The 22,338-nt window shown below is 41.9% G+C and overlaps 3 protein-coding genes across 7 annotated transcripts in view; 1 reads left to right on the top strand and 2 right to left on the bottom strand.

Annotated features, from left to right (window-relative positions):
* Positions 1–1,587: 1,587 nt before the first annotated feature.
* mrpl52 (mitochondrial ribosomal protein L52) lies at positions 1,588–9,241 on the bottom strand. 2 transcript variants are annotated; one of them, XM_053629505.1, is made up of 6 exons: positions 8,098–9,241; positions 4,895–4,964; positions 4,712–4,779; positions 4,372–4,436; positions 2,290–2,458; positions 1,595–2,124 (listed from the first exon to the last, which is right to left on the bottom strand). In XM_053629505.1, exons 1-5 carry the CDS (start codon positions 8,129–8,131, stop codon positions 2,309–2,311), a joined length of 387 nt encoding a protein of 128 aa, XP_053485480.1. In that variant the 5' UTR covers positions 8,132–9,241; the 3' UTR covers positions 1,595–2,124; positions 2,290–2,308. The 2 variants fall into 2 exon arrangements, with proteins under 2 accessions (XP_053485479.1, XP_053485480.1); XM_053629504.1 differs by having other exon boundaries at positions 1,588–2,458.
* A 375-nt stretch (positions 9,242–9,616) lies between these two features.
* Positions 9,617–19,119, top strand: ajuba (ajuba LIM protein). The gene is made up of 9 exons (XM_053629442.1): positions 9,617–10,124; positions 10,208–12,401; positions 13,468–13,569; positions 13,755–13,822; positions 13,960–14,022; positions 15,245–15,375; positions 15,608–15,659; positions 15,898–15,966; positions 18,411–19,119. Exons 2-9 carry the CDS (start codon positions 10,874–10,876, stop codon positions 18,540–18,542), a joined length of 2,145 nt encoding a protein of 714 aa, XP_053485417.1. The 5' UTR covers positions 9,617–10,124; positions 10,208–10,873; the 3' UTR covers positions 18,543–19,119.
* A 39-nt stretch (positions 19,120–19,158) lies between these two features.
* acin1b (apoptotic chromatin condensation inducer 1b) overlaps positions 19,159–22,338 on the bottom strand; it is a 28,379-nt gene continuing 25,199 nt past the window's right edge. For all 4 annotated transcript variants that reach the window (XM_053629431.1, XM_053629429.1, XM_053629432.1 and 1 more), the window contains 4 exons: positions 22,219–22,326; positions 21,752–22,097; positions 21,163–21,260; positions 19,159–20,963 (listed from right to left, as the gene is read on the bottom strand). In XM_053629431.1, the coding sequence (XP_053485406.1) occupies positions 20,607–20,963; positions 21,163–21,260; positions 21,752–22,097; positions 22,219–22,326 (909 nt within the window). In that variant the 3' untranslated portion in view covers positions 19,159–20,606. The remainder of the gene's footprint in view (positions 20,964–21,162; positions 21,261–21,751; positions 22,098–22,218; positions 22,327–22,338) is intronic.

Here is a 22,338-nt window from a genome sequence, read left to right as displayed (position 1 = left end):
TCTTTCCTCTCTAGCTCTCGTCCATCCCCCCAACCCCTCCTTAACCTTCCCTTCTGCACAATAAGCAACATCTGGGTCTCGTTGTGAACAGACCAAAACAACAGGAGGGCAGAGGAAAGGGGGGGGGGGGGTGGAAGGGGTTGACTATAGTAGCCAAAACGTTTCAGTCCAGGAAACATAAAGAAGATAAATATAAATTCAGAGCTACAGCTTCAAAGATCTTGTGTTTTTGTGTCTGGGTCACAGACCAACCAGATACTGAATGCTGAGTGAGTCTGGAGTTCAATCATAAAGGGTCGAATGGGTTTTGGTGGTCAGTTCAGCTTTTATGCGGAGGACATATGAGCAGGTGTGAAAACATTTTTTGTAGGTCTGTGTGAAGAGAGGAAGAACGATTGCATGTAGGTGAGCTGAGAGTGAGTTCAATGTCAGCTTTTTTTTTTTTTTGGGGGGGGGGGTCTTTTGTGTCAGACCCACCCTCTAAAAGTAAACAGTCCCATAGTGCTGACACAAAGTGGTGAAGCCAGATCCCGAGTCCAGTAAAACAGAGAAAAAATTCTGCGATTCAGCGACTAAAGCTATAATTATGGAGAAAGGCTGCTGAAATCAGCAGGAGGACGTCGGAGGTTGAGAGAGAGAGAGAGAGAGAGAGAGAGAGAGAGCGCACTAAGCGAGACAATCACAGACAATGCTCATAAGCAAAACTGTATGTCTGAGAAGTTTACTCACAGTGCTGTCTATGGAGATGATGATAACTCACAGCCTTCTCCAAATATAAACCTCAAGACTATAAACACTTCAAAATTCCATGATGCTCAATCCATTAAAGAACTCTCTCTCAGAAAACTAATCATAAATGTACAAGTTTTTAGTTATAGAAACAGTAACTGCTATTATACTGTATTATACTGTAACACATTTTCAGATTTAGACACTCAGCTTGGGCCACGGTTCTGAGTTTGCGTCCTCAGATGATACAAATCCTGTCACCACAGAAACATCTTAATGACTTTCTCAGGCAAGAGGCAATATGGCAGACTCTAAAAACATTCCTTTCCTTAGAGCACACATGAGAGCTAAATATATATATGTGTGTGTGTGTGTGTGTGTGTGTGTATATATATATATATATATATATATATATATATATATATATATATATAAAATATATAATATATATATATATATATATATATATAAAATATATAATATATATATATATATATAATATATATTATAATATATATATATATAATATATATTATAATATATATATAATATATATATATTATAATATATATTATATATATATTATAATATATATTATATATATATTATAATATATATTATATATATATATAATATATATTATATATATATATATAATATATATATATACACACACACATACACACACACATACACACACACACACATAATTAAATGTTTTTAAACCTGTAATAATCATATGACTAAGCAACGACAGGTTTACAAAACTGAGATTTGCAATGTTACTATACACTGGATCTGGCTGATTTCTTCATTTCAGGGTTCTGTTTAAAAAAAATTTCTGGCCCAGAAAGTAAGCTCTCCCCAAGAGGGGTTGTTGGAGAGTTTGTCAGTGTTTTCATTGCAAATGCAATTCATATTATAAGCAACAAATGCATCTAAAAATTACAAACTGCTCATTTAAAAAGTTTATTTAGTTCAGCACTTTTTAAAATTGGATTAGAGTTCTTGCGTCTGCTTTTCGTGAAGCCGTGGTTTAATGGGTCCTGGCACACGTGTGACAAACGTGTTTTCATCACCGGTGGCTCCGGGAGAGGAATTCCTTGTTACAAAATAGAAATAAATCTTAAAAGTGATTTTTAGACTGTGTTGAATGGCTGTTGTATTTTGCGGTCTAGACAAATGTAATTCAACTGTGCATTTCACATGGAATATGGACGACAACCAGAAGCAGTTCCTCAAGAAAATCACATGAAAGGTGACTCGACCAGATGGAGATTTTCTTTCCCCCCCTTACTGCTGGCATTTTTGCTCCTGTCTCAGTGAGGGAGAAGGCAGGAGGCTAAAATGGCGGCTTTGGGGGGATTTTACAGCAGAATGGTGAAACACTGCAGCCTGCTGGATAAAAGAAGTCCATCAGAAACTTGCTACTACATACACATGATGGTTGGATAAAGTCACATAGAAATCTCTTAGCAGGGTTAGATATTATAATTACATATTATCATACAAATAGCTCACTTTCATTTAATAAATGTTAGTAACAATGAAGTACTTAACATTTGTCATTTTTCAGTGTTTATTTGTTTTTGCTCTTTAATAACAGTTTTCCTTTAGGTTTAAGCATAGAAGATTTTAGCTGCTCCCTCGCACTCTCCTGCTCCTCCTTTTCTGCCCTCCATGTCCTTATCCCCTGGTCCACCTCTGCACTCAGGTTCACTGCTCTCCTCTGTAAAGTGAAAGACACATCGACCAGCCCTTTGCTTATTTCCTTCTGAATAACTGAGGAGTAAAATCAAACAGTTGTGTTTAACAGCTCTTATAAAATTTTTAAAAAAAAATCAACAATAGGGTGGTGTGATGCTAATACCTCCCTTAAGTTAATTATTTACCAAATACAAGCACAACACAAAGTTTCTCATATACCAAAGCAGATTTTATTCATCAATGAATGTCGTTTTTTTTTTAAAAGAAGTTTATAGTTATGTTTAATTTTGTTAAATGTCTCCGAAATAAGTTAGTTCCTGTCATCACAACTATCTCACGTTACAGCAGCTATAAACAGTCGTTCCTTTATGAGCCCCTACTCAAGATTTATCGTGAAGTTAGTAAGTCAAAAAAACAACAAAGAAATGCAGCTTTTCATGTTACCAAGAAGCCGTAAACTCTGACCTCTCTGACTGTTACAAAGTGCTGACACTGGAGACTCCTTCCATTAATGTTAAATAAACATCTCCTTACAGAAAAGCTCACCATATCAATTATTTAACAAAGAAAGACGTGTATCATAACAACACATTATTCATCAGTTTATTATTAGCCTTAGATTATGTTTCTTTTCTGCCATACAAGTCCCTGTAAATGAGCTGTTACTATAGAAACAATAACTGAGATTTGCCTTGCAGCCAGCACAGCTGCTGTTATGGAACATTTGAGAATTCAACAGTGCTTTGGTACAAATACATACACTATCAAACTGATCATTTATGCACATTGTACACAGCAAAACAGGGCATGGACTAATGATTTGTTACACATTACATAACTAAAAATGCTGCTGGCATTTCTTATTAGGGACAGTATTTATGGACTAATCTACTAGTCACCATTCTTCCTGTTCTGTCTTCTCTCATGGTTTAGAACATTTATTTAAAAGAAACCATGAGACATTTTCAAATATTAAAGGCAAAGTCAATAAAGTCGTGCTTTTGCATGTCTATTGCTTTGAGGTGATGTGCTCCACCTTCCTACTAGAAAGCATGAATCATTTTTAAATACTCTTTTAACTTGATCAAAATGCCTTGAGGAAAAAAAAACTAAGTCCTAAACCTATATTAAGTATTTAAATAGGATTTTACATAATAATTATAATAAGAGGTACTGACAGCCTTGTTGAAATATCAATTCTCATTATTTATCAGCTATACTACAGATTCTATTTGGCTGGAAGCTGTGCGTTCAGACTGTATAATGCACAGGTTTTTCCAGTCTGTTTAATCACCGTTGTAAATGAATGCACTGTCTATAAACAGTTGTAACCATAGTAACACACAGTCATAGCTTCATACAGTAGTTAAACTCACAGATTCATTATTAGTAGAGATGCGGCACAGACATAATCTCTCTCATTCTCTCTTTCTCTCTCACTAATAACTATTTATTATAATTCAGTCAAATAAATGTAATCTTACCACACTACTTTAACAGGTAGAATTCTAAATCTAACGACCCGTATATAAAATAACTAACTGTTATTTTTTATCCTATCAGTCAAATTTTGCACTGCAAACATCAATGACAGCTTTAACTTGTCAATGCTGGCAAGTGACCATGCTGTAAGTGGGATAATCCATGGCTAGGTGTGCGTTACACTATTTAAATGCACTCAGGTGGTTCTTTGCCTCCATGTCGTGCATTAAAATTGTATAACACACCCCAAGTCATGGATTATGCCTTACAGCATAAATACATGTTTTTATTTAATATAAATTTCCTATCATTATTTCAGTTCACTTTCAGTATTCACATAAGCCATTGAACAGCTGACACTAGGCTCACTGCACAAAGTTATAATGGAAAAACTACTGCAAAGGATTATTTTTGAAAAAAGAACACAAGGACACAATCTGTCAAAAAACTCACTGCAAAGTCCTCCCTCTGCTTCTGCCTCCTGACTTGTCCTTTCAGTGGAGGTGCAGGTCTGCCATCTACGGAGAAAGACAGATACACAAACCAGCCGAATAATTGCAAATGTACTGCCTCGGCTCTATTTTCCCAGAGACAAAGCAGCACAAGTTTACGCACGAATACAGATAAGGCTGCATCGTGCAAATGACAAAAGCATTTAGCAAAACCATCATACATTTTTCAATGTGCTTAAAATACATGCGTGTATACACACATGTTTTTAAATCAATCATGTGACCTATTACAATATCAACCAGCACAAGTTAAATCTAAACAATGTAAAATCTAAACTCACCTGCGAATGACCAGTCGGGCAGATCTGTTAATGGACCGTACTCTGATCCAGTCCAGGCCAAGCCGTTCCTGTAGATATGACACACGGAAAGTCATTCTCTGTAATCTTACTCTAAGGTGAACTCATCAGATAAGGACGCAGAAAGAAACAGAAACAAATCACAAGGGACTTTTGATTACTTACTCCAGTCTCCACTTCTTCCCTGCATGAACCACACACGTAGATGAAAATGGGCGCACAGTCTGCCTTAAGACTTTAAATAAAAGAACAAAATGCACCTTTTTTAAAAAAATAATAAAGGTCATAAAAATGTAGTAAGAGATTTTAATAGAAACGTAAGTTTATGCTCACAAAGTCCAGTACCGCATCCATATAACAGTACACATGAAATGTGCTACAAAACGCTTTCAATCTATTCTAACACAATGTGTGTTTAACATTCGAATAGTTGGATTTTATTAAGGCTTTCTGTAATATAATGTAATGACCTGAGCTGTAATTACTCTATAAGGAGGATCCATAGATTTTTCCCCACTGATTGCAAAATGTGTGAGAATCCTCACTTATATGTCTTGTGTAAAGTGTTCCTTGAATGTATGATGCTCAGGAATATTACTGGGTCTACTTATCCTGCTAGGTAGATAGATACTTTATTCATTCAATGAGGGAAATTTCTTTGTTACAGCAGCCATACAAAACAAAATGCACCAATGAAGAGCATGAAGAATACAAACCAGATACAGAGCAGGAGCATTAAAATAGAAATATGTATAGAAATATAATGTGTAAGATATAGATGCACAAAAATAAATAGCCTAGAACAAGCTAATTTCACATTCTCGGATGATTTTTTTTTTCTTTTTTCTTTTTAAATTCATAGTTGTCCGTGGGGGTTGGGGGGAAACAAACGACAAAACAAAACAGCCTTTAATGATTTTCACAAAGTTTTCATTGCTGTAGCTACAGGGTGAGCTCCTCATTTTAAATCCTACCGTCTGCTTCACTACACATCAGCCAAGACATGAACTGAAGATAGAGTATTTTTTACTAGGTGGATTAATTACCATACACACATGACAGACTTTACACATGCATGTAAATACACTGAGGGAATCATAGAAAAATTCAGAAAAGTCCAGCGCAGAGCTCTGATTTAGCACAACACACAGTCACCTCATGGTTTTAAATATATGAAGATAGTAAGACTATCCATCCATCCATCCATCCATCCATCCATCTTCTGTACTGCTTATCCTACACAGGGTCAGGGGGAGCCTGGAGCATATCCCAGGGAACTCGGGGAGGAATTTTAGCCTAGTCATTAGTCAGGTTTTCAAGCAACAAAAACATGGGACTAGGCAGCACACAGGAGCTTTGTATCCTGGTCAACTAGGTACAACTTTCATCATCTGTCCACCCAGGCTGAATCAGCCTGTTACTGAAGGTACTTCTCAAACTCATAATTACACTGTGAAGAGGATAGTAACTACTGTCCACCACTGTCCTCTCTACTACCACCGTCCTGTCCTGTCCACCACCATCACCGTCCTGTCCTGTCCACCACCATCACCGTCCTGTCCTCTCCACCACCACCACTGTCCTGTCCTCTCCACCACCACCACTGTCCTGTCCTCTCCTCTCCACCACCACCACTGTCCTGTCCTCTCCTCTCCACCACCACCACTGTCCTGTCCTCTCCTCTCCACCACCACCACTGTCCTGTCCTGTCCTCTCCACCACCACCACTGTCCTGTCCTGTCCTCTCCACCACCACCACTGTCCTGTCCTCTCCTCTCCACCACCACCACTGCCCTGTCCTCTCCATCACCACCACTGTCCTGTCCTCTCCATCACCACCACTGTCCTGTCCTGTCCTCTCCACCACCACTACCACCACAGTCCTGTCCTCTCCACGACCACCACGGTCCTGTCCTCTCCACCACCACCATGGTCCTGTCCACTCCACCACCACCACGGTCCTGTCCTCTCCACCACCACCACAGTCCTGTCCTCTCCACCACCACCACAGTCCTGTCCTCTCCACCACCACGGTCCTGTCCTCTCCATCACCACCACAGTCCTGTCCTGTCCTCTCCACCACTACTGTCCTGTCCTCTCCACCACTACTGTCCTCTCTACCACCACAGTCCGCTCTATCACCACTGTCCTGTCCTCTTCGTCACCACTGTCCTGTCCTCTTCGTCACCACTGTCCTCTCCGCCAACACAGTCCTCTCCGCCATCACTTTTAGAGGGTCAAGATTTATCCTTATGACAGAACTTGCATTCTTGATGAGTGTATTCAGAATGTAGGACTTTTTCTTTACGCCTCCACACCAAAAAAAGGCATTTGTTGCAACACACTGAGAGAACATGTAGAGCAACTTTACACAAACACACACACAGGCTGAAGGACCTGAGCATCTTTAAAAAGTAGAGTTGGCTCTGGTCCTTCCTTCAGAAAGCCTCAGTGTTCACTGTCAATTCCTGTTTAAGGCAGCAGACTACAGATACATAATGTGCTGGATCTCAGTTAAGAGATTATCACTGCATAATTCATACACAGTTCAACACCCAACAGTTAGTGTGGAAACCTAATAAGGTGTAATCCAATCCAATTCAATTTGTATAGCACATTTAAGAACAGACATTATAACAAGGCAGCTTTATAGAAATCTGGATGTAAATTTAGATCCATTATGAGCAAACCAGAGGTGACAGGTGCCATGAAAATCTCCCTGAGTGATATAAAGTGTAAATCTTCAGAGGAACCAGATTCAAAAGGGAACCCATCCTCTTCTGAGTGAAGAGTGTCCTATTTAGGTTTAAAAATTATCTCAGTGATCACCAGCGCTCTTTCTGGAGATCTGCTTTCTTATTGAGTTCAACTGTAGCACTAATTCAGCTGAGCTGATCTGGCTAATCAAGCGGACTGATTGTCTGGATTCAGGAGAGTGGTAACTCTAACCTCAAATCCCATCTCTGACAGGTCAGTTATTCCTGTGCAAACATCCACCTCAGTTTAATTTGAATCATCCATAGAGCTTTTTCAGTCATTTGACCACATCGCTTACTATAAGGAACCGTACAGCAGCCATAAAACAGACCGCTGTAGAAAGTGATCTCGAGGATCACTGCTGATCAAACTGAATCACCCAGTATGCGGTTTTGGATCAAGCCTCTACCATGTAGCTTGTATCCTGAGCAGCCAGTGCTAGCTCACTAGCTTGCTAACATGCGCACCATTTAACACGCGAAAATATCAGGCCATAATGAATATAAACTTAGAGTTAAAATTCACTTCTAAAACACATCATCACCTTCATGAATGTGCAGTCCAGGAGCTGCTCTAAAGCGTATATACTTTCTGAATAACATCTCTCTCACCTGAAGTACAGAACAGCTTCAAGGGCGCCGCCATTTTGGATTCTGAAGGATCCCCCTGACAACAATTACGGCAAGCCAGAAAAGTCAAACTGGTTTAGTACTACAACTTGCTTCTGTGGAGAAAGTTAAATTATTCTTCTACCACTAGATGGCGTAATATCCACAAAAAAATAATACCGCACTCATTCACTATTTGCATTTTGAATTAAACTGTAACTAATTGAATTGTTTTGCTTTTCTAATTTCTAATTTGTTCCGGATGACCTTACTGCAAAGTGTTTAAATAGAATTGTGCGTATTTGTTTGGGAATAATATTTCACGATCAACATTCCTCGCTGTTCTATTACAAAGCTCTGTCCAAGTGCCATTGTATAATAATGTACATGCAAAATGGAAGAAGTATAATTTTTTGTTTTGTGAATTGTAAAAGTCGGCTGTAGATGTACACGGTCTCAATCTAATTAGTTTCATTAAGAATTGCTTTTGCAATCTCTCTCTCTCACTCACACACACACACACAGAGCAGAGACTTGTTTTCTCCCGACAGCTTGTACTCTTCCTCTCGCATTCTTGCTGTGTATCTAGCCGTGCAGTGCTGACTGAAACATCCCCTGTGTATGTGTGTGTTCTCTCTAACAAGTCCCCACTCGCTGATAACGCGCCTAGCGAGGGAGAGGCACACACACACTTCTGTTAGCCTGAGGAAAAAAGCAGACACACACAAGACAAGAAGAAGGGGGCTTCGGGGTAGGGAAAATGTCTTTTTTATAAAAACACCACTGTAGTTTATGTTTGAGAAGCTGAATAAAAGTGTCCGTGTGGTAACCGGTTTACTGCCATCGGAATTTATGCCACTGGTAACTATGGAGCAGAGACTGGCATTTTTAGAACACACACACACACACACACAGTTACATTGTTACGAGCCCGCAAAAGCACATACACACAAGCGACCGAATCACAACGTTCCCGGGCACTCGGATGTATCCCTCCGCACATTCCACAGACGAAAGGCACGATTAACTAGGCCTTAGGGTCGGAATAACAACAACAAGAAGTAGACTAGAAACTGGTCTGCTTTCCTTTCGGGTTTCTCGAGATCTCTCACACATTCACTCTTTATCAGGCTCGTGAAACTTTCACGCCACATCACACAGAAACACCGACATCTCCACATGACTCCAGAATGTGAATGCACGTTTTTGCCAAACGACTTATTTTTAAACAATGAATCCGCATTGCTTCTTCTCCACTTTCGTCTCTTGCAACTACCAGCCGTTCATACAAACAAATCGTGTTTTTTTTCACATTAATAGCGGTTGTATTCAGAATTCATTATTATTATTATTATTATTATTATTATTATGATGATGATGATGATTATTTTTAAATCCGCACTAACAGGCGACATCAATCTGAGAAGTTTAGATGTGTGACGAAATTGTGGGATGCTTAAATCCCTCCGCGCTGCCCCGAAGAAAGATGTTCCGGTCTGAATAAAAAAAAAAAAAAAAAACGCTACAGAAGAAGAAAGAAGGGGGAGGTAGAGAGAAATTGCAGCAAAGAAAGAAAGTTAATCGGCGTTGTTTCATTTTCAGATTTTTTTTTCCTATTTAAACAAAAAAGACACGCTCGTTTTCCTCCCAGAAGGTTTGGATAAGTGCTCCGACGCGTCTGCGACTCTTTCGCACATTTCTTTTTGTCCCTCTTGTTTGAGGTTTTCCACTATTTTTTTATTTTTTGGAGTTCATTTTCTCTCCAGCAGGATTGGAAATAGTGGGAAAGCGCCGAGGAAGCGGGTCAGTGTTCAGGTACACGTTATTTGTTGGTTTACAGCGTATATAAGGCTACTGTGTTACTGCTGAAAACGAAGCCTTTTCTCTTAAAAAGGAAAAAAACAAAGCAAAAAAGCTGAGGAGAAAACGACATTTTTTTCCTGCCTTCCCCGTGTTTGGAGTCAGTTAGCTGAGACGGAGCGGGTTGAAAACTTTTTGACCAGAGAAGTAGCTTGTGAGCTGACTTAAAGGTATCATATACTACCAACAACACTTCTCTGAAACTATGGACTAAGTGGCAATTATTAGGAGACTTTTTATTTTTCTTTTCCAGCTGCATCAAGAAAAACAAATCCGACCCGAGAGCAGCCTGAGTGTGACCCGCTACATTCATCGCGCTTCAGTCAACAACTACACACGAAATAACTTCGTTAGTTTTAAAGACTAGTGTGCTTTTAAAAGCTCGGACGTCTGGCCTTGGGACGCACGTAAAACGTGTCGTTTTATTATATGTGAGCAGAGGCATCATTAACCCGCTACCAAATGGATGTGCATGCTTCCCTTCTCTCAGGCAGAAGCATGAGATTCGCGACGTGGAAACTTTCAGGCCACATCAAACATCTCTTCAAGTCTCATTAATCCGAGATGTAGCCCACATGCCAGAACGTGTTTTTTCCCCTTTAACTTATCTTTATTTTATCTGAGATATTTATTGTTAGTTGAACATACAAGACAGGTCTTGAACTGTTAATTTTATTATTATTTTTATTATTATTATTATTATTATTATTATTATTATCATAATCCTTTTTTTATTGTCATTTCACCTGCTGTAGATCTAGAAAGACTTGAACATTGTTCGCTTTGTGTTTACACTGTATTTATGATCCTGTATTTAAGCTGTAGTCTTTCAGGTGTCATTTCGGAAGTGTTTGATTAAGATTGATTGATTGATTGATTAACACTTATTCAGGCTATTTATTAGATATTTGGAGAGATCATGGAGAAAATCGGCAGCAAACTGAAGCAAAAGTTTAAACTGGCCGATTCGGGCAGCGTCAAGTTTAGCAAAAAGAAAACAGACCTCTCAAACACAAATAACAACAGTAATAGTGTAAATAGTACAGCGCAGGTCGTGACACACTTGAACCCAGTGGCGAGCCCGTCACCTGCAAGTACGTCTCAGTTCAGCCTCACCTGCTCACCCTCCATTGAGACGTGTTCAGGTGCCAGATCGGCAAAGGTGGTCAACTCTCAGAGGGTGTCGTCCTGTGTTGCCTCCGCCACCTCACCAACTGTACCGGAAGAATCTGGGCCTTCGCTCGAACACCACCCAGTGACGCTTGCACCTTTGCGGCGACGCTCGCCTCAGCAGCGTGCGTCTTGCTACCTGCCGGACACCGTGGAAGGCCGAGGTTCCTGTGATCAGTCCAGGCGTACAGATTTGCTTCAAGGTGAACATGCCGACCCACAAGGTGCTTACAGCCCGAATACACGAGCCGCCCTGAACCAGCGCCGGTATTCCCTGGAGCTTCAGCAGCTTGTGAGACGGCAGCAACTCCTTGCCCAGCCTCCACTGTCTTCCATGCCACCTCCGTACCCGACACCTGGCCCAGTCAGCCGCTCAGGCTCTGCCGAACCAAGCTTTCTGCCTGAACCAGAACGCCACAAGCGCTTCTCCCTGCAGGAGGCGCTGTTCTACAAGCGCTGGAGCTCTGGTGGGGAGCCGTGGGACAGCGGCAGGCCGGCGTCGCTTTCGCACCCTCCAACAAGGAGCCATGAAGGTGCTGGGGCTACCTGCCTCTTTCCTTCCGGACCAGCATTGAGCCCCTGCTCTTCCTTTAGCCTGCAGGAGTCAGTGTTAGCCAGCCCACGCTCAAGCTTCGCCAGCAGCACAGCTAGTGGAGGTGGAGGTGGTGGTGGTGGAGGAGGAGGGGGCGGCGGCGGCACAAGCGGAAGTCCTATCGGAAGTCCGTGCAGCAGTAACCGCACCAGCGGCATTAGCTTGGGCTACGACAGTCGCCACGTGTCTGGCCCTGCCCAGCCGCTGCACTTCTCCTCCACACAGCTAGGTGGTGCCACCACTGGGCATGTGTACACAACATCTGGCCCTGGGAAAGCAGGAGCACCCCCGATAGAGGTGTGGAGGGACTATCTAGAACGAACATCAGGGATCGGAGGAGGTTTTCAAGATGGCCGTCATTCGTACCCGCCAGCGGGCAGTTCCCCAGCAGCAACAGAGTGGTGGAGTGGCGCAGAGCAACGGGGGCCGAGGACTGAGAGCACAGGGGAGCGGATGAGGCACTCAGACCTGCCAGGTACCCACTACCAACAGGAGCTGACACGCCTCCTACTGAGGGACATGACACTGGAGGGAGAGGAGCAGCTGGGAGGACTAACCTTGAGGGAGCAGCCTCTGTCCACCTCTGCACCTCCTGCAGCCAGTGTATCTGTGGCTGCGAAACCTCAGGAGGAACAAGTGTCTCTGAGGGAACCACCGTCAGCCTTGGACAGACAAGAATTTTTTGGTGAGGATGTTTAACCTTTTCCCACTTCTGCTATTCAGTCTAGTGAAGGTTTAAGGTGTGAGTTGCATGAAGCAGCAGTGTAGTGAATGAAAATGATAGTCAGGCTTGCAGTGACTTGTACAGGCCTCTACACACTGACTGGGAGCAAAAAAATTACCGCCAGTGTTAAGGCAAGTCTAACCACGGAACTGAGTCAATCCAACGAAGATCCCAGTTTAGAGCAGCGCAGAAAAGAGCAAACATATCTATTATGGCTGTGCCCTCCGCCCAGGCCTCTAACCAGCCTACATACCTCACTCATATGCCCATGAGCAAATCTACCGCTCCTCTGCCCAAAGCTACACACAGGCATTTCTGAATAGACTACACACAGTCAAAAATATCTCCTACGACCACACATAATGACTATGCATGGGCCTAATTACAGACTGCATGTTCATTGGGTCAGAGCAGAGTGCTAGGAGAGGCACGGTAGTTTGGGTAGGGGAAGTGAGCACGAACGTGTGTGTTCGCTGCATGTAATGGCATGCACAGGCGTGTGTTCCTGCAGTTCAGGTATTTGAGTCCTGAGGGAAGGCTCTCTCACTCTATATCAACAGGGTTGGGTGTGTGTTTGATTCCATTGTTATGAGAAATAATCCCCCTTGAAGTCGTTAAAGAATCCGTGTAAAAGTGTGACTGTGTTTGTGCTCTGAATCCATTTTAGATGATAGGGAGTCTAATAGGTTACCTAACAGAAGGGCATTATTAGCCCAGATTTTGCTCCTTTTTTTGGGGCTGTGTTTAAACACTAAACAAACACACTGGTCGTTATTCAGCCTGAAGAATGCATGACTCACATGCCACAGAAATGCCATTTGAATCCAGATAGGATTTTGTGTTGTGTTATATGAGTAGGCCATTGTTTGGCTGATGCCCTAATGTTCCAATTTAGAGAAGTGTGTGTGTGTGTGGGGAGGGGTGTTACTTTGAAGTACAAAACACTTTTTTTGTGTGTGTGTTTGAACTGAATCAAAGGGTATCATGTACTGTTTGTGCTAAATATATTGTTCTTGCTCTGTTTTAGGAACGTGTGTGAAGTGTGGAAGAGGTGTGTATGGTGCAGATAATGCTTGCCAGGCTCTGGACAGTCTCTATCACACTCGCTGCTTTACCTGTGTGTCCTGCGGTGAGTCAGCCATCAGCCCTCACGCCATTTTTATATATATAAATATATACTATATCAGCTCAGACTCTAGCCTCTGACACTAGCTTAAGTAATCATGAAGATGTAAATCTGAGTCAAAGACAGCGAGGGAGAACAAATCCACCTGTCCATGTTGACATGGTTTTGCCTCTGTGTCCGTCTCTCAGGTCGCACACTTCGAAACAAGGATTTCTACAATGTCGGTGGATCAGTGTATTGTAAGGAGGATTACATGGTAAGGAAGATTGGAACTGAAGACTTGTTATTGTCGAGTTGCACAACACGTTAGCGTGATTCATCATACATGCAGTCAAATTAGTTTAGTACAACCTTTTATAGTTACTCACCTTTGTATTTCCCCTCTTCTATCAGTTTTCTGGCTTCCAGGCAGCAGCAGAAAAATGCTGTGTGTGTGGCCACCTGATCCTGGAGCAGGTACGCATCTCTCCGTGTGTGTGTGTGTGTGTGTGTGGATTTGGACCATTTGACTATAACGCTGGTGAACTTCACCATTCCACTGACACGTAGCTGATAAGATGCTAATTTTTGGACTGATTATTTAGTTTTTGCTCCTTTTCCCATTAAGCAGTTTACCTTGCACCACAGTGCTGAAATTCATTTATGGAAGGCGTATTTGTAACAGTCGGTAAAGTTTCTGCCTCAGTTAAACACCTTCAGGGACAGAGGACTTCACACTTTCTGGTTTCTCTGTAACATAACAAGCTCTGTTTTTATTCCTTTTTTTGTGTTTTTAACATGGAGAGAGAAATAGATAGTGTAGTGACGGAACAGTTATGTTTGGGCTAACTGCTATCGTATAAGTGATAACAGGAATGAATTTTCCACAACATGAAGTGTAATTTCTCATTTGTAAGTCGCTTTGGATAAAAGCGTCTGCTAAATGAATAAATGTAAATGCAATTATACATCGTGAAAGTATAACGTGTCGTTCTCGCCGTGCTTCCAGGGGGTTTCCTCCGGGAACTCCGTTTTCCTCCCCCAGTCCAAAGACATTCGCTGTAGGCTATTTGCATCTCTAAATTGTCCTTAGTGTGTGAATGTGTGTGTGATTGTACCCGGCAATGGGTTGGCACCCAGTCCAGGGCCTATCACAGGGGACTCCCCACAACTTGTGCCCCGAATCCCCTATAATAGGTTTCAGGCTCCCTGTGACCCTGTATAAGATAAGCGGTACAGAAAATGGATGGATGATGCGTCATTCTTGAATAAATGAGTAATTGTTGGCAAATCACTGTGGTGTAAGAGGAATAAAACACTTCTGGGCGAGCTGATGTTGGAAAATCAAATTCGGGGTGGTAACAGTAACTCAGGCCACATCACACTTCCAGACTGTTGATTATATTTCTAGAACAGCATGTCCTGAAGTGTTTTTATTCATTACTTACTCACGAACGCTAAGCAAAAAAAAAGCATGTAAATCATAATTCAAATTAGAATTAAAATCGCATCATGCTGTATACTGCAATGTGTTAATATCATGAGTTGATATTTTGCCATATCTCCCACCTCTAGTTTATTCACAAATATTAAGTCATCACAAGGATATCAAGATGAGCTACATATGTGTGTGTGTGTGTGTGTGTGTGTGTGTGTGTGTGTGTGTGTGTGTGTGTGCATGTGTGTGCATGTGTGTTAGATTCTGCAGGCCTTGGGGAACTCGTATCACCCGGGTTGTTTCCGCTGCACGGTCTGCTCGAAGACTCTGGACGGCGTGCCTTTCACAGTGGACTACCTCAATAACGTCTACTGCGTTGCAGACTACAACAGGTGAGCACAGGAGCTACGTGACTGACTTTAGATGCGTACAAACGTTTAATGTGCTGATTACATTCATACAAACGTAGAAGAGAACGAGTCTGACTATACCATGCCACAGTAACGATGATGCACTTTGAGGCGTGAGTAAAGGAAGCGGTCTAGACATCTGGTTTCAGCCTTTTTCAAATAAAACCGTATGCACTCGTGGTCTTTCTGTTGAGGTCATTATTTTGTGTTCCAGGACATTCGCTCCTAAGTGCGCTGCCTGTTTACAACCGATTTTACCTGCTGAGGTAAGTAATGGCTCCTTGGCGAGGGATTCTTTGCTTTTACACCAAGTGTATGCTGTCGAGTATTTGTATAGAAATGGTTCCCAGGTCGAGTTTAAATTTGCACGAGCCTGCACAGCTGTATTTTTGTGTTTTTCTTGCTTTGACTCATCAGGTGAATCAGGGGTGATGGCATGTGACACTGGGATTACACACTACTGTCTCAGAAAGCTGTTCTGACCGTGTTGGTCTTGTGTTTCAGGGCAGTGAGGAGATTCTCAGGGTGGTATCCATGAACAAAGACTATCACTTTGAGTGCTATCACTGTGAGGTGAGTTGTATGTTATGCTTTTATTCAGTCCCTCCAGGATTTCACGGTTTTCTGATCACAGAAACAAACGCAAAAATCAAGCAAACTCCACAATGTTTGGAGGACTTTGCAATTTTTTTTTTCCGAAAATTACCGCAGATTTGGACCAACGTGACATCACAACATCGCACGTTTAGCAAAAGCCCTCTTCAAGCATGAGTACAGCTAAAAAGGTCTTAATTACCAACAAGCATCACTGGGGAAAGACCACGCAACACAGTTTCATGTGATTGTAATTTTGCCAATTCCAATAGTATTCCACAAAAAAAAATCAAGCATTTTTGGCCGCAGCAATCACAAAAACATCCTGCACTAACTTATTTATTATATACTCTTGTTTGGAGTTGTAACCTGAATTTGAAGCTCTCTAGTATAACAAGCAATCAGGTGATGAGTTATAAATTAGATCTGAGCTGAGGCTTCATGATGACCGCTGAATTATTCAGCCAATATAGGAACAAAGAAAATCTGATTTTGTCATTTCAGATAAGCTTTTAAAGTATTTCTGTTGTTGTCATGTCGTACATTACAGCTCTAGATTTTTTCTCTTTCTTTCAAATGTATGCATATATGAATCAAATCAGCCTGCCTCATAGTCGTGACTGGATCTTATTAAAATACTAAATATAAACAAATAAACATCATCGCTCCATTATTAATTTACCATCACAGCATGCATAAATACCATATAAATAGGGAACTTGTGATTTAAATGTACCAGAGGTCATAAAACTGGCCAATTATCTAACTTTAGTTAAGCTCGCAGATGTTACAGCTGATTATATGCTATTAATTGTGGTAATACTGATAAAAATGTTAGGCACACGGTGTCAGTGGTTAGCACGTTCGCCTCACACCTCCAGGGTCGGGGGTTCGATTCCCACCGTGACCCTGTGTGTGTGGAGTTTGCATGTTCTCCCCATGCTGCAGGGGTTTCCTTACATGAATGTAAATGTAATTATACGTTGTGAAAGTATAACGTGTCGTTCTCGCTGTGCTTCCGGGGGGTTTCCTCCCCCAGTCCAAAGACATGCATGGTAGGCTGATTGCCATGTCCAAAAGTGTCCGTAGTGTATGAATGGGTGTGTGAGTGTGCCCTGTGATGGATTGGCACCCTGTGTACCCCGCCTTGTGCCCGATGCTCCCTGGGATAGGTTCCAGGTTGCCCCGTGACCCTGAAAAGGATAAAGCGGTATAGAAGATGGATGGATGGATGGATGGATGGATGTTGAATAAAGTTTCCAGTTTAAGACAAATAAACAGAAGAGCCTATCCCAGGAAGCATCGGGCACAAGGTGGGGTACACAGGGTGCCAATCCATCACAGGGCACACTCACACACCCATTTATACACTACGGACACTTTTGGACATGCCAATCAGCCTACCATGCATGTATTTGGACTGGGGGAGGAAACCGGAGTACCCAGAGGAAACCCCCGCAGCACGGGGAGATGCTTGTGCAGCACAAGCATTAGAGTTTTAAAAAAATATTTATTATTATTATTTTAATTTATGAAACAAAACCAAAGTACGTTCTTTATTCTTGAGCAGTATTTTTGTATACAATCTAGGAGCTGTGTTATGTCATCAGTTCTCCTGTATATTTGGGCGTGTTCCCCCTAATGTGAAGGAACGGCCTCAAGCCATTTTGACCCACTGACACAAGCTTGAAGTCTTTCTTTGGATTTCTCGTTCTCAGTATTGTCTTTCAGCAACTCATCTTCTTTTGAAAAGTCAGAACACACTCACATCGAGGGCCTTGCTCACTCGAATGCTCATCTTTCTTTCTCATTAACTTTATGGGTACATGCATGCATTAGCCTTTTTCCTGATGATTCTTACACATCATGTTAATGACCGTCATTAAAGACCAGCGAAGTATTTCCTGAGGCAGCCGTGCATGCAGAAACTCTCAGATGAGTTAAGCATGCTTAAGATGATTTTAGTACCTCGCTTTATCTTCCCACCTACTTTCAACAGCACACTCATACAGCACACTGTTGTTGAGTCTTCCTGTTTGTGTTCGAGATCAAATTGCACGTTTATCCTCACTTCCTCAGTTTTGTGTTTTATAATGAGTTATTCATGATTCAAACTATTAGCTTTAAACTCCTTTTTTTTTCCATTAGTCACTCTTCTAGTTGTTTTTTTGTATGGTTATGTCTTAAACAGCAAACAGATGCATAAAACAGCTGTACACATTTATAGCACTTTCACCTAAAATAACCCAAGTAATTAATTTGTTGCTGATGGCCCAATAATTATTCTGAAGCCAGAAATAAGTTCGACTCTCTTTTTTTGTTAAGCCCCCTAACAAGTGTTTAATATAACCATGAACCAAAAACAACTTTTACTTCACAGCTTCTCACTGTATGTTGTTTTCTCTCCGTGTGTGTGCGTGCAGGAGTGTGGGAAGCAGCTCTCTGATAAACCAGGCTCGCAGTGCTTCCCCCTGGACTCCCACCTCCTCTGCCACTCCTGTCACATGAGCAGGGTGTGCGCCTCTCACAGCCTTCCCTCACACAACACACACTGAATGGGGGAGAGACCGGTGTTCCGTTGGACCAACCTACACTGCTTTGTGATTACATATGCATATTTGTGACCCAAGATTATTTGTCACTGTGTTTTTAAAGTATTTGCTCTTTCCTTGTGTTTTTTTCCCCCACCACCACCTGCACACACATGCTGCAGATTGCAACACTGAAAAGAGGTGGTGTGATGCTATTGACTGATTTCTCAAATTTGAGGTCCTACATTTCAAGTGTGGAACTAGACGGAGGCATGTGTCCCTCTAGTGGCCAGTAAGATCATGATTCACAGAATCCTGCTGATTTTTAAACTTTGGGTGCAAGGTTGGAGCAACCTTACTAAGTTATTAGGGAGAATGAAACATCATGTTGAGCTACTGTTTATATTCTCATATCTGCTGTAGAAAAAAAATTACAAGGGATTATTCTTAACTTTTTTTAAAAAATATTTAATATCACTAGCAAAGATTTTGCACTTAAATGAACATGTTTACCTTAAGAGATTTTTTTTTAAAGAAATGTTTCTGCAAAAGAGTAAAAACATTCCTGTATCTGTCTTTATTAATAAACTTCTTTCTATCTCAGAATCAAGTCTTTTTGCTGTGATATGTAACAGTTTGCAAGGCATTTTAATTTATGAATGTAGCACACTGATTATTTTTTAAGGCCATTTATCTTTTTTAACCTGGGCTGTTAAAGTATTTCACCAGACTTGTCATATCCACTGTTGCATTACTGAATCACTACTTGTTAAAGGAGAATTAACATGCTGTCTTCTTTGTTTTTAAATAAACCCATGTCAGACCAGTCACCAAACTGTTGTACATACTGATATAGTGCAGTTAAGCATTCTAGAAGGACACACCATCTGTCCACTTCCATACACACACTCAAAACCTCCAGAACAGACTAGTGTCACTTAGATCAACAAGGCAGAGAGAAATGACAAGATCTTAATTGGCTGCTCACCTTAAAAAGATTAAGAATCATCCAAGTCCAAATACTTTAAAAAAATAAATAAAATAATATTCACCAACCACCTTTCCTTTAGTCACTTTTTTATTCTTTGTACATTCGGCATACTCAGAAAAAAAATAATCAAAAAGCAAATAGGAATTTCTCTTTTTCAAACTTAAAAAAAAAAAAAAAAAAAGTTAAAACATCATTAAAACATGTATCGTTCCTCTCATCTATAACTGTTAGTTTCCTCCCTTATCTCAAACTCTGAGTACAACACTAAAGAACTGAGAGGACTACAGACTCCCAAACAGGAGAACATGGGGAGAGACAGGGCGATGCGGAGGGAGGTGGCAGTAGGACAGGGAGAGACGAGATGTGTTAAACACCTGTTATCCTTCATAACAGCACCGTTCTAGAGTTAACACCGGACAGATACGCGGGTAGTCAGTGTACTGTTCAGTGCAGCAGGGCCTGAAAGGATGAAGCCATGGTCCAAAACACACAATTAGCCCGACTCCATGGCCAAAATGTTTTGCTTAGGGGGATCTTTCGGTCAACCAAAGTTAATTAAAAGACTCAGAAAGAATAAAATAATTCTTTGATATAAGGAAGTACGCCACAACTGACTCCAATTAGAATTTATAAATAAAAATAATCAAGGGCTTTAAAAAAAAGACAGAGAAAATGATGCGTTAAAATAAAAATCACCCTGCTGAAAGGTGTAACCTTGTCCGTGTGTGTGAATGCGTAACTACGAGGAAATGAATCTGCACGAGCCCTTGATACGAATCCGTTTAAGACCAGAGAAACAGTAATCAACTGCAAAATCACAAAAGGGGAAAGATTTCTACAACACAAAAAAGGAACTAATAATAAAAAATGTCCTGAAACAAGGATATACAGCAGATGTGACTGAATGTGTGAGATGCTACCAAAAAAGTGTATGCATATGAAACAATGAAGATTTTCAGGGTTGGAACTTTCGCTTCATAATTTGGGGCGCAGTCGGCAAGAACGGGTGTCCATCTTCCTCCAAGTACCACACACACACACGCTTGTATTTGCGCTCGCTCGCTCTCTCTCTCTCTCTCACACACACACATACACACTCAACGCCTTCTGTCCCTGGAGGGATTGCTGTGGCTTCGTGAGCGTCTGCTGCCCCCCGCTGGCTTGGAGTCGTTGCCTCGGCCTCTGTTGCTGTCTCTCCTTTTCTCTCCCTCTTTCTCTCTACCCCGTTCCCGCTCCCTGTCTCTTTCCCTCTCCCTCTCTTTGTCCTTCTCTCCTTCAGATGGACGGCTTGAGCCTCCCCCACTGCTCACCGCGTTCCCCCCGTCTCTCTCTCGGCCTCGTGCCCTTTCCTTCCTCTCCTCCTCGCGCTTCTTGTCCTCCTCCTCCTGGAGCTCCTTCCTCCTCTTCTCCCGCTCCTTCATCCTCTCCGCTCGTTCCAGGCTCTTCTGAGTCGCCTGTGGAGAGAGAGAGAGAGAGAGAGAGAGAGAGAGAGAGAGAGAGAGAGAGAGAGAGAGAGAGAGAGAGGGGGGGGGGAGTGTGTCAAGGGCGTGCGAAAGCACGTAAATGTGAAGCTGTGTATGTTTTAAGGTTGTGTGCGTGAGTGAGAGAGAGAGACAGAGAATGTGCACAAGTGTGTGTGTGTGAGAGTCTGACCTGTTCTTCAGTAAGTGGCAGCCAGTAAATACATGGAGCTGCTTTGGTTTTGCGGAACAGATCATCCAGAAGTTTGGCAGGAGGCTCCTCTGGTTTATCTACAGCAGATAAGAGAGAAAAATTCAAACTCGGAACACAACAGGCAGAAAATGTATGTATTTTAAAGTGGAACTTCTCACAATGTGAACCAAGACATTTAGCCAGGATTTGTACATATTTTCTAACTCTAAAACGCTAGATGTTTTATGATCTTTTATCATGTTTGGAATCTGCATTAACAGTATATCTATTCAGCAATCAAAGAAAAAAAAAACCCTCAAATGGCTCCTGCTAATAATTATTATACAGATTTTTTAAGCCACTGGCTTAAATTATAGGAACAATTTGACTATATACACATCAACAGTAACACACACACACACACACACACACACACACACACACATATACATATTATATATATACACATATACACACATACACACACACACACACACACACATATATATAAATATAAAATAATAAAAAAACACCTCATTCACTCACAACTACAGCAAACATTAATGAAAGAATGAATTTTAAACCCTACCCTTTTTCTCAGACTTCTTCTCTTTGCTCTTTCCTCGCTCCTTGCGTCTCCTCTCCCGGTCACGCGATCGTGATCTCCTGGCTGCTTCCCTTTCCTCCCTGGTGAAGTCTCGCACCTTGTCTCTGTCCCACTCCCTCTCCGATCGTGTCCTTTCTCTGCGCTCCATCTCTCGCTCCCTCTCGGCCCACTGGTCCCTCACGTTCGTAGTTGCTCCGTCTCTCTCGCGCTCACGCTCGCGCTCTTTCTCCCGTGTCGGGGGCATGAGTGGAGGAGGGGCTGCGGGGCGGTTAGGGGCTGGAACAGCTCGTGGATCTTCACCAGTCAGCAGCCCTTTATGGAAGTCCAGCTGGAGGGTGAGAGGGATGTGTGAGAGAACAGCAAGGGGAGAGAAAAAGAGAAACAGCGGTCGATCGGACTGTTGATTAAAATAGTTTCCTCTGTATCTCTTGAAACAGAACTGTGCGTACCTCCTTCTGCTCACAGAAGTCCACACGGAGCACTTTGGGGTTGCTAGAGGGCCATTTCACGCCGTGGAGAGCTTCACGTGTCGCAACAGCCTCCTCTGTACTGGCATACTAAACCACAGA

The sequence above is a fragment of the Ictalurus furcatus genome, chromosome 7 (genome assembly GCF_023375685.1).
Source record: "Ictalurus furcatus strain D&B chromosome 7, Billie_1.0, whole genome shotgun sequence".
Classification (NCBI taxonomy): domain Eukaryota; kingdom Metazoa; phylum Chordata; class Actinopteri; order Siluriformes; family Ictaluridae; genus Ictalurus; species Ictalurus furcatus.
The sequence above is the reverse complement of the archived record's forward strand: the minus strand, read 5'-3'. Positions and strand labels throughout refer to the sequence as shown.